The 13,002-nt window shown below is 40.7% G+C and overlaps 1 protein-coding gene across 2 annotated transcripts in view; it reads left to right on the top strand.

Annotated features, from left to right (window-relative positions):
* Positions 1–13,002, top strand: part of dachd (dachshund d) — a 348,937-nt gene that overhangs the window by 166,058 nt on the left and 169,877 nt on the right. For both annotated transcript variants that reach the window (XM_029703673.1, XM_029703674.1), the window contains exon 2: positions 9,453–9,568. In XM_029703673.1, the coding sequence (XP_029559533.1) occupies positions 9,453–9,568 (116 nt within the window). The remainder of the gene's footprint in view (positions 1–9,452; positions 9,569–13,002) is intronic.

Raw genomic sequence — 13,002 nt, 5'->3', positions numbered from 1 at the left:
AGACAGATGTTCTTCTAGCCTATCTAAATGTTACTTCCTCTAAACTTATTTTCTACCGGCACCCACATCCTCTGGTATCCTCTGGTCTCCTCTGGGCCATCAGATCCAAAGTTGCTGTAAGTTTTTCTTTGTTTGAAAAAATCATTTTACCCATCACATGCCGTCTATTGAGGTCTTTCATAAATAATTCAGACTGAGTACAAGTGAAAGTGATGACAGCAAAACTGTCTGCGATCTCTCCCTCTCATAAGATCAAAGAGATAGTGGCTCTGTAGAAATGGGAATTACATTTCCAGATGTCCCCAGGTTGAACGGACACTACTCATTTCAGCTCTCTGTCGTCGTCCCCCCCCCGTTAGGTTGCATAGAGGTAAATAAACCTCCCATAAAGGACTGAATATATTAAACTGCTGAGACGGTCTGAACTGATACACTGCACTGACAATTAAATCATTGTGGAAATGTCAATTGAGTTCAACCTCTACTCCTGTTGTTTGAGCATAAAACCTATTTTCTCAAAAGTAAGTAAATGCCATACTGCTGTTGATACTCTTTAAGAAAAAGGGTTCCAAAAGGGTACTTTGTCTGTCTCAAATGATAATCCCTTTTGGTTCCAGATAGAATTGTTTTGGGTTCCATGTAGAACCCTTTCTTCAGAAGGTTCTACATGGAACCCAAAAGGGTTCCACCTGGAACCAGAAATTGTTCTTCAAAGTGTTTCCTTTTAGCTTCCAGATGGTGCCTTTTTGTCTAAGAATGTACATTTGAGGAGACGATTCCATCCACATTTTTTTTACACATCTCGATGATGTGATAAAATGCTATGTCTGCTAACTGGTCACCTATATAAGTGAAATATTTTCCGGCATGGGGAAGGGAACAGTACTGGTGCTTAAAATTGACTTTTGTCACTGAAATAATGCATGAAGCCAATATGTCAGCAGTGTCAGGACTTATCAATTTAACTTCTCCACCAAAGACACCTCTTCGCTCCTCATCCCATAAGGGAATGGGCCTAATAAAATCACTGTGCCTTATAAAATCATGTGCCTTATAAAATCACATATAGCATGTATGTTAATAACTGTTCAATGGATGTAGGTGTGTGTGTGTATATGAATCGGTGTGTGAGGGAAAAGTGAGGGATGGTAAATATGTATAGGAAGGTGGGAGAGAATGGGTGTGTGTATGCATGCGTTATATGTTGGGCTGGTATGAATGACAATGGATGGATAGATGGGTGTAAGTGGGTCAGATGAAGGGAGGGTGAAAAAAGATGGGAGGCTGGGACAAGCATAGCTTGGGTGGGGTAAAGGGGGAAGAAAAATGGGAGGTGGAGAGGGATAGGTTTGGCTTGGGAAAGAGAGAAGGAAGGATTTAATTATACTGCAATGTAATTGTAATTATTTCCGTGACTTGCAAATCTGCTGTAAAATGAATAAGAGTTCTGGACAGATTGGAAGAAGATGTCGAGTCATTATTCCTTGTTTGTCATTATAGCTAACATTCAATGGTGGTTGTTGGTGAGAGTGAAGGGGGGCTCTATCTGAGGGATTGGGATGAGATTACTGGCAGGGCATCAGACACTTCTCTGAAGTACTGTAGGTATGTGGCCTCCACTCATCTCACTTCAGTCTCTCAGTGGACCCACTCTCCCTAAGTAGACCCCCACCAGCCACTATACTTTAATTTAATTTACAAGGTAATATAAACTCTCCAATGTATGTACACTGACAAAATCCCCAGACTTTTGGTACATTAGGAGAGGAGTTGGAGTTTGAAAGCCCTAAAAAGGCATAGCGCCTCAAAGTACAAAGTGCTTTATGTTTTTTGTGTGTTCTGTTAAATGGGTCTTTATATAAATAATGGGGCCAATATGTGACATAGGGATCAACATTTCTAAATGGTTTGAAACAAAAATAAAAGATTTTCATGCAGTTCCATTTGTGTACTTTGAGGAATAAAATGTAAGTTATGCAAATTGACCCATAACTTCACCTATACAACAACAGAGACCTAGGACAGGGTTTACCAACCTTGGTCCTCAGGACCCCAAGGGGTGCACGCTTTGGTTTTTGCCATAGCACTACACGGCTGTTTCAATTAATCAACTAATCATCAAGCTTTGAACCAGCTGTACAGTGTTAAGGCACAAACCAAAACGTGCAGTCCTTGGGGTCCCGAGTTTGGAAAACGATGGCCTAGGACTATACATCCTTAAAGCAGGGTTCATACAGACATTGGCAAGTCAAATTCAAGGAATTTCAGGGACATTTTAAAGCACTTCATTGTAATTTTCAAGGACCTCAATGTTATACAATTGTATAATTTATATAATTGTAGGTATAGAGCCTAATATAGAACCCCCCTCCCCCAAAAAGCATGCAAAAAGTGTAAAAGAAAAAGTAGGCCATTACCACTTTAGGCGTTGATATTCAAAGTATTATTACATTCTATAATGTTTGAGAATAATGTGGACATTGTCTGACTAAATAGATTGGATGCATGCATGGCGATCTTTCTGTAGCTTATATGGCGACGCAGGCACACATAATGAGGCCGTTAATAGCGGTATCATTAATCTCACTGTCGCTGTTTTTATAACGAGAAAGTGACCAAAAACCAGGTAACTTTTTTAATGGAAGGATGTGTATGGAAGGCCAAGTTGAAGCCAACATTAGATGTTGTTTTCCTAATAATAACCGCACATCATTTTACCGCAACAGAGTAGGTCAACACCCTTCAATCACAAAAACTGATCAAAGATGAACTCACAGGATAATTTATAAATTGGCTACAATAATTACAAGGACTTTTCAACCACCAAATTGAGGTAGGCCTATTCCAGTGCTTGGATATCTGAGCTCCAAATGCAAGTTCAAATAGGTTACTTCAAGACTATTGTATTATTTAAAATTGCAGGTGTAACATGCAATAGAACATGTATTTGTCATGCTATTTCATTACCAATTCATATTGGGAATAAGCCCACTAGGCTATGTCATTTGTTGTCATTATATCCAGGGCAATTCATTAGAAGAGCGTTGGGTGTTGCGCTATAGTCTATTCTACACAATTGCACACAGTAGACTCGGTGTCCAATCCGAGTAACAAAAACATATGAAAACATGAACTCATTACCTTTATGCTTTATCTGTTAAATCTAACGAGAGCCTGCTGTAAATCAAGCAGACAATCACAGATGATCAACCTCAATTCGCTAGGGATATTAAATCCAACGTGGATCCAGGCACAACTGTCTTCACCGGCATAACGAATGATACACCAACATATTCTGGACATTCCTCACAAACACCTTTTTTACAGCACTTGGGATGTTGTTACATTGCATGCACTATCACAACAGCTGTTAATCACTTGACTGTCATTCGGAACAGTCCTTCCTGGATGAGATGATGATATGTGAAACTATCACAATGTAATTAAACAGCTCTACTCCAAATGCACATCCAACAAGTATTATGCATCATTATTGAAGAACCACGTTAATGACAGTATCAATTTTAGGCTTTATGTATCAAGGTATGCTGACTCTTTCGGTTAGAAGCATTCCATTTTTTTATTGCATTTATTATTTTGGATTTGTGTGCCCATGAAAACTGTTTTCATCACATAACACTACATTTCTGAGATCTCTATACAAACAACTGCCCGACAGCTAGATCCAGGATTGTTACAGGGTTCAAGTTAAATGCTTAATTTAACTGATTAATGCGTAATATATGATATAATGACAATTTACACTGCCATAAATGCAAGGACAGAAAAGTAAAACATTTTGTCACACGATTTTGGACAAATCCGTCAAGACACCAACCATGATCAAGGGTTAAAGATTTTAAATCAACTTGTGAATGTTATTGCATATAGATATAAGCCCCTTGTATCTTAATGTAATGACATACATTTTTTTTTGCCAGATTATTGTCAATGATTTATCAACAGTTGTAACAAGTTGTTCAGTGTAGGAAATCCTCACTGGTACCATAGTTTATTGATAGACCCATATGTAATGTATACAATAACTATGTATTCATACTACGACTCTCTCATTCCATGTAATGATAACTGGCTTCATATGACATGTCTGGAAAAATGTTGTATCTGGTTATTCAATGATAGACGGAAGGTTAACTTTGAATTTATACAAGTAAAGACCAACAAAATCCTACTTATTGCATGGAATGTGCACAAGCTTCATGATGGGAATAAAAAGCAGCATATGGTTCTTGAACACTTGAAGAGATTGTCAGCAGATGTGGTTTTCCTGCATTTCAAAAAAGGAAATGTTTAATATTTAACACTGGAACCGCTAAAGCAGTCTCTTTTTTAAAGTCTTGACTTTTCCTAAATAAGTCTATGTAGCGCACTGTCGGTGTTAGAATCTTAATATCATAAACAGAACTGGAGTCATAATCAGTTTTAGGAGCATGTCATTTTCTTGTGGTTCCCCCCCCCCCCCCTTCTCCCGAAGAACGATGCATAATTATGAAATCACCAATTGTGAATGAACAACAGGGTGGGCCATTCTATTGTATTTATCTGTTCGAATTATAATTTCAAAATGGTATGTACCCTATATCAGTCCACCGATTCCAAACAGTTTTATCAATCTACTCTGGCCTACTTGGAGCAGGCTACACAGTGAGAGCGTGAGTAATTGTACATGCTGAACAGCTTTCAAATATCTGTGAAAAGACTTGCTGCAGGTGTCAGAGAAGGTGGCGATGAGGCTTGTGGAACCTTATGTTGGCAAGGGAAGAAATGACACCATGGACAATGTTGCTTGCAAAGAAAAGAAGCATAGCCGGTGTTGTGCCAGTGTTTAGCCTACATTTCACTGATCTTAGTAGCAGTACTCATTTTTGTCTGCAGTTTTCGGTTTGGCTATTTGTTTCTAGTGTATGTGGCGGTTCTAGCTTGTATGGTGCCCTGGCGAACCCCCCCTTTCAGCACCCACGCCCGCCCGCACCCGGGGGCGCCCGGTGCCGGCAAGATGCCGCCCTGGGCCGCTGCCCATGTTGCCCGTACCTAAATCCGCTACTGATTTGTATTAGTCTATAAATAAATCTCTTTGCCCAAATTTGTCATATCTCCCATATCTTATTCGACTAGTATAGTGCAAGGATAATAATTCAGCCATAGTTGTTCGACTATAGCCACAAAATTAAGGACATTAGAAATGCCATTATTGCTTTTGTGCTGATTTTCACTATTTGTCAAGGCCACTTGGCACTTATAATGATGTTTAGGCTACTGATATTTTTGTCATTTGACCATGCTTCTTGCATGCTTCATCTTGGTGGTTGGAGTATTTAATTTATTTTGTCATTATAAAAATAAGCCGTTACCTTCTTCCCACACATATGCTTTCTATTTCATAGTTGTAACAAAGGCACTCAATGAATAAAATTGATTGAACACTTGAAAATAAAAATTGTGTTTTTTAGTTTTTGCATATAGCTTACAGTAACATAAACAAATAAAAATGCTATTGTGTTATTTTAAATAAAATACAAATTGTATATTGATGTTAAGCCAATGCCTTCATGAACACAACCAAATTATATATATTTTTATAGCATACATGAAATGTATTAATTACACTGTTAGAATGTTGCAGTCAGAATGACTTGAAGGCTCAACAGGTCTAGTGTTAAAGAGGAGCTGGGTTGGAGAGACCTATGCTGCCACCTACTGTGGTAACAGCAGAGGTGTAGGCATCCTGATGAATAAGAATACACCCTTTTCCCTTATATACCAGCACACCGACCAAGAAGGACATTTTCTAATGTTAAATTGTACTTTACATGGTGCAAAATACACATTGATTTCATTGTATATCCCACCAGGGTCAAATCTGGTGTTTTTATATATAATTCAAGCTATATTATATAAAATCCAGAGAATAACTATTATTTTAGCAGATTACCTAAATCATACTTTCAGTAGCAATGACAGACGTAGCAAAAAAAAAAGGCAAATTCAAGGAACCTCCAAAGAGGTTGAAACATTTCATCTCTACAAATAATTTACAGAACACCTGGAGATTATTATTCCCAACTACAAAATACTACTCCTTTTTTTCTCAAAGTAAGAAAAGCTATTCAAGAATTGGGACAACACCAGACTTTCCGCTCTGGAGAGAAGGCGCAGGATTAACGAGCCACGTTGCCTTTACTGTGGACAGTCTGGACATTTCCGGGCCTCCTGTCCCGAGCTGTTGGGAGAACGGGATGACTCATCAGTAAACGGGAGAATACTGGCGAGTCATATACAGTCTCCAGCTGCCAACATGACATGAACCTTGCTTCCGGCCAACATGCGGTGGGACAATGGGCAGTTGGACATTTCTGCTTTCATAGACTGTGGGGTTACCGGCTGTTTTCTGGATCTAACATTAGCTCGCCAACAGAGGCTGCCACTCACTAAACTAGACACTCCGTTGTCGGTCACTGCACTGGATGGTCAACCCCTAGGGTCTGGGAAGGTGAAGCAACTCACCATGCCTATTCAGCTACTAGTTCTGGATGACCATGTGGAGCTTATCCAGTTTCATCTGGTGGACTCTGATGAGCTTCCCCTGGTTCTTGGACATCCGTGGCTTTCCACCCATAATCCTCAGATTGACTGGCCTTCAGGAAGAGTTCTGGGATGGAATCCTTCATGCCAGTTCACTTCCAGCAGCTCTCTCCAGACCTTTCCGGTCCTGCTCGTCTGGAGACTTCCGACTCTAGTGTTCCTCTGGCTGGGAGTTACAAGCCTGATCTTTCCCGCATACCTCATGATTACTGTGATTTGGGTCAGGCCTTCAGCAAACAAAGGGCCAGCAAACTACCTCCTCACAGTCCCTATGATTGTGCCATAAACCTCCTGCATCCAGGCCAGATGGTCTGGCTTCTCTACTAGGGACCTGCGTCTATGCATATAATCTAGGAAGTTGGCACCCCGGTACATTGGGCCATTCAAGATTCTACGGTGCATCAATCCAGTGGCCTACCGTCTTCATCTTCCCTGGTCCATGAGGGTTCATCCCACCTTCCACATCTCTAGTGGGACAGCCAGCCTACACGGTGCGAGGCATCCTCTCCAGCCATCAGATCCGGCGGGGGACTCAGTATCTCATGGACTGGGAGGGTTACGGCTCTGAGGAACGGTCCTGGGTTCCGGCCTGGGACATTTTGGACCCCAGACTCATTCGGGACTTCCGTCGACGTTCAGCTAACCCTGGTGAAACGTTGGATGCCGTTCCTTGGGGGGGGGGGGGGGGGTTAGAGGTCACAGGTTAGAGGTCATCATGGAGTGTAATCCCTGAGGGTGCCACTGGAAGGCACCCTTATGGTTCTAGTGTCCAGGTGAGCCTGATTGGGATTATTGGGTTCACCTGGTTTAGGACTATTTAGGACTCTATGGAACTGGGCCGGTTGCTCAGGTCTCTTGTCTTATTTTGTATTGTACTCATGTGCACTTGCTTTGTTGTTTTTTTCTGTGACTACTTCAGTAAACATTCTGTATTTACCCTCACCTCTGCCTGCTGTGTTTCTCTGCGCCTGGGTTTGAGTTCGTACTAGAGTTATTGTCACAGTTTCCGTTTTGTTTGTACAGCTTGCTTGGTCCATTGTGTCAAGTCATTCTGGTTCACACTGACCATGTGCAATGCCATAAGAATCGTCCTCCTGAAAGTAGTCCATCACAGCTTTTTCCCACTGACCTTAGTCGATAGCGCCTGATAAATTCAGGGCAGCAATGCTTTTGAGAGCAGTAGCAACACATTTGCAGTTCTCCATGGCTAACACTATATCTTTAGAAAAAACTGCAGTAGAAAGGATTGCATAAAAGGAACAGCTCAGTTTATAGACAGAAGATGCTACACAGCAATCCAATCCATAACTCATCTCTCGGCATATCCAGCCCATTCATTATCTCAGCCAATCATGGCTAGTGGGAAGGTTCCTGACTTTTTCTGTGGCTAAACGAACTAGGCTCGTAATTTAACAACTTTCTTCGTATTTACAGATTACATACACATTTTTTTTTAAGGCACATGAAAGTTCAAATGTTCCAGAAGGCATTTCTGCCAAAAAACGCATTTTGAGAAAAAAATCAAATAAACATTCAAATGTCTTTCCTGTAAAGTCGTGACTTGTGACATACGCCTAGTTTCCTGAAACAAGTCACATATTATTACGATTCAACCCCGTAGACTTTTTGTAACTATAACTAATCCAACTAGAGTAGATATCGATTGTGATACCTATTAATAAGTGACTGAGTAAGATAGGTGGGAAATACATACCCAGGGTACATCAGCCCAGCTCTGAAGGCTTTTTCTGCTTCTACAACAGTAAGCCAGAGAAGTAATTTATCACTTCCAAGTCTGTGCCCCTTCTCGTTTGCAGTAATAAAAGGGGGCCCATCAGAAACGTCCAACAGGTCTGAATCACCAAATCACCTCGTCTCTCCACCACCTCCAAGCTACGGCGTCACATTAAATCAAGCAAGAGGAACATTTCCCAAGGCAGCCAGTGGCTTTTAATTTCCTGAAGAACCTTAAAATATCATTCATTACCAGAACTACACATACATATTTCTTTTTTCAAAGTCCCATAAATCAATAGTGTGGCCTGACTGCAATAATTATAACAGGTTAACATGTAATTTCCAGGCTGAGAGGGCTGCCAGAATGCAGAGGCAATGGCTAAGTTTTAGTATATGCAAACGAGGGTATTCAAATAGTGTGCTGGGATATTAATACACGGGAGCAGGTAACGAGGTACGGCCGATGAATTATGCATCAAAAAGGGGTTGATCTTCAATAAAGCAAAGAATTTCAGCATGTAATCTAATTAGTTATGGGAAGTCTATTATGTTGGAGCGGCATATAGCAACTGTCCTTGAAAAGGGAATTTATTTACAGTACCATGTTGTGTTGGCTTTCTGGAATGGAAATGCATCCTGGAGTGGTCCAAAATGTTAACACCTCACACCCTCTCTTTCTGCCCCTTTCACTCTCTCCCCTTCTCTCATCCCCACTCCTCCATCTCTAATCCCTCTTTATTTCTACATGTCTTTCTTCATACATCTTTCTTCCTACATCTTTCTCTATCTCCCTCATCTCTATATGTCTTCATCCATCTCAGTTGTTATCCTTCTTACCTCTTCCTCCCACCTGTCATCTTTCTCTGTAACGTCTCTCTTTTTCACCCTCTTTCACTTGCCAATCTCTCTTTACTCATCCCCTCTTGTCTCTCTCATCTCCACCGGTCTACACCTGCTTATCCCGTCCCTCTTAAATCCTCCCTTTCCATCATTCTCTTGGACTTTTTAGGGTGGAGTGGGAGAGGTTTCACAGAAGGGTATTGGGGTGTTATTAGGTAAGTCTCAATAGAAAACATCAAAAGTTAAAGCCCTTTCTCTTCTGTCTCTTCCAGCTCCAGACCAGGCAGACCTCCTAAGAGGAGCCAGAGTGTGACATCACCAGAGAACCCACACATCATGCCACACTCTGTCCCCGGCCTCATGTCCCCTGGAACATTCCCATCCTCAGGTATGTACTGTCGTTACACACAAACAGACAGGCATATACATAAACACATGCGTTTGCATATGCTCAATATATATAGAAACACACATTTGTACTCTTACACACACGCTAACTGTTTACACACAAACACACACTCGCCAATGAAACAATCCTCCATACCCTCAACTTCCCCATAGCACTCCCTGCCTCCCTCTAATTTGTCCTCTTAATGGCAAGCAGAGCGAAATGACACATGCAAACACACCACTACCAGACAACCAAGCCGCTCATTTAAACTCTTTTACAAAAAACTGATCCTAAACTCAGAGAAAGAGAGAGAGACCGAGGGAGATGCCATTCCAATAAATTGTAGTGGCATCCTTTTCTCTCTGATTATTTTCAGTAGATATTGTGTTTCGCCTTGAGAGCATTCTAATTAGTGTGATTAAATCCACTTCACTGGTGTATGTACATAGGCATGGTTGATGCTAAAGTAAGCGTTATCACCACAAGAATCAACAACAACCGTTTGTTCCCAAATGCACCCCCGGGCGAGTCTTATTGCAGCTAATGCTTTTGTTCTGTTTGTGGCTGGTTGCATTGTGACGGCTTTGATGTAAGTGCTCTGATTTACATTTTTTTCCCCTTCTTTTCCTTTTTCCTTCTTTACTAATATTGTACCGTCATTAGGGTTTTCTTAACTTCTTTGTGATCTGGGGGCAGTATTGAGTAGCTTGGATGAATAAGGTGCCCAGAGTAAACTGCCTGCTGCTCAGGCTCAAAAGCTAGAATATGCATATAATTAGTAGATTTGGATAGACAACACTCTGAAGTTTCTAAAACTGTTTGAATGATGTCTGTGAGTATAACATAACTCATATGGCAGGCAAAAACCGGAGAGAAAATCCAACCAGGAAGTGGGAAATCTGAGGTTAGTAGTTTTTCAAGTGATTGCCTATCCAATATACAGTGTCTGTGGGGTCATATTGCACTTCCTAAGGCTTCCATTAGGTTTCAACAGTCTTTAGAATGTTGTTTCAGGCTTCTACTGTGAATGGGGAGAGAATAAGAGCTGTTTGAACCAGTGGTCTGGCAGAATGCAATGAGCTAAGTCACGCGCACGGCCGTGGAGCGAGCTGAGTTCCTTTTCATTTCAAAACGACAAAGGAATTGTCCGGTTGGAATATTATTGAAGATTTATGATAAAAACATCCTAAAGATTGATTCTATACATCGTTTGACATGTTTCTACGAACTGTAATATAACTTTTTTGACTTTTCGTCTGAACTTAGTGCTTGCGCATTGTGCATTTGGAATAGTGAACTGAACACGCAAACAAAAAGGAGGTATTTGGACATAATTATGGACTTTATCGAAATAAAACAAACATTTATTGTGGAACTGGGATTCCTGGGGGTGCATTCCGATGAAGCTCTCACGTGAGAGCGCGCCACTGAGCTCATGTCATTTTCTCACTCATCTACTTCCAGGAGCTCTTATTTTCTCCCCATTCACAGTAGAAGCATGAAACAACGTTTGAAAGACTGTTGACATCTAGTGGAAGCCTTAGGAAGTGCAAAATGAACCCTAAGTCACTGTATACTGTATAGGCAATCACTTCAAAAACTACAAACCTCAGATTTCCACACTTCCTGGTTGGATTCTTCTCAGGTTTTTGCCTGCCATATGAGTTCTGTTATACTCACAGACATCATTCAAACAGTTTTAGAAACTTCAGAGTGTTTCACTAATAATATGCATATCCTACCTTCTGAGCCTGAGTAGCAGGCAGTTTACTACGGGCACGCCTTTCATCTGGACGTCAAAATACTGCCCCCTACCCTAGAGAAGTTAATTCTATGTAAAACACTTGTATCTTATATCAACGTTTATGATGAGTATTTCTGTAAATTGATGTGGCTCCCTGCAAAATCACTGGATGTTTTGGAGGCAAAACATTACTGAACATAACGCACCAATGTAAAATTAGATTTTTGGATATAAATATGAACTTTATTGAACAAAACATACATGTATTGTGTAACATGAAGTCCTATGAGTGCCATCTGATGAAGATCATCAAAGGTTAGTGATTCATTTTATCTCTATTTCTGCTTTTTGTTACTCCTCTCTTTGGCTGGAAAATGGCTGTATGTTTTTTTGTGACTAGGCGCTGACCTAACATAATCATATGGTATGCTTTTGCCGTAAAGCCTTTTTGAAATCAGACACTGTGGCTGGATTAACAAGAAGTTTATCTTTAAAATGTTGTATATGTTGTATGTTTGAGGAATTTTAATTATGAGATTTCTGTTGTTTTGAATTTGGCGCCCTGCAATTTCACTGGCTGTTGCCAAGGCGGGACGCTAGCGTCCCACATATCCCAGAGAGGTTTTAACTCTTATTTTTGCTGTATTAAACCAAGCAGAAAGAAACCGTGACAACTACAGTACATACAATTTGCTATGTTTTCTCTGCAACCTTACACGTTTGCCTCCAAGATTTTGCTGCACTCGAGTAGTTCTGATAAGCTTCCTTCTTTACGTACGTACACATTTTCTCATCTCTCGAAAATAGCGTGGGAGTGCGTTTTCTTCTTTCTTTCAAAGCCAGAAAAAAAACATGCATCTGAGAAGTGTTTAAAATTCAATAGCAGACACAAATGGGCTACATCCTTAATAATGGAGGCTCACAGATCAACGCCCAGCATTGAACTCTGGGAGTGTGGTGATGTCACAGACTCTATGTGTCTTGTTTGGAATGGGGGGGGGACTCAACGGCTATTTGGAACAGCAAAGATGAGAAAGCCATGGTTTTATTTTGTGGAACATAAAGCAACAGAAAAGCCTTTTGATATCCCTCCCCTTTAAGCCTGGAGGGAGTCTATGATCTTGACATTTAGTCAGGGTATTCAGGGGAGAGAGATAAAGTAATACAGTTTTTTTTGTTGGTGCAGCTGCCTTTCTGTTTGTGGCTGCAAAAGCCAAGATGGCTGAACTTTCTCCCTAACTGGCTTCTGTGGTTTGATTATTGTACATATTTAAGAACAAGTCCGTAACAAAGTTATCACAATTTACACTTCAAAATGATGCAAAGTGATCATTTAGATAAGTCTTCTTTTTTACTAGCAATGGAACACACGTTTTTGCATGTGTCCGAACACAATCGATCCATCACAAAACTGACACACTGCAAACTGTCGTGAATGGTTATGGCAGGTGGCACGTCATACTCCCCCCAGCACCAAAACGGCTTCAAAACCAATGGATCCCCTTTAAAAAGCATTACCCAAATATGTGGTTATTCCATGCACTGGATAACACACTGCGCCGTTAACACGTGCAGCAAAAAAAAGAAAAACAGAGAATAATATAACAACAAGTTTTGTACACAGTGGCATGTTATTGTTGCTCCTGATGTTAGATTTACAAATAAAGTTCCCCATCGATCTCTCCGC

Source organism: Salmo trutta, chromosome 20 (assembly GCF_901001165.1).
Source record: "Salmo trutta chromosome 20, fSalTru1.1, whole genome shotgun sequence".
In the NCBI taxonomy this organism is placed as follows: domain Eukaryota; kingdom Metazoa; phylum Chordata; class Actinopteri; order Salmoniformes; family Salmonidae; genus Salmo; species Salmo trutta.
This window is presented reverse-complemented; position numbering and strand designations above follow the sequence as displayed.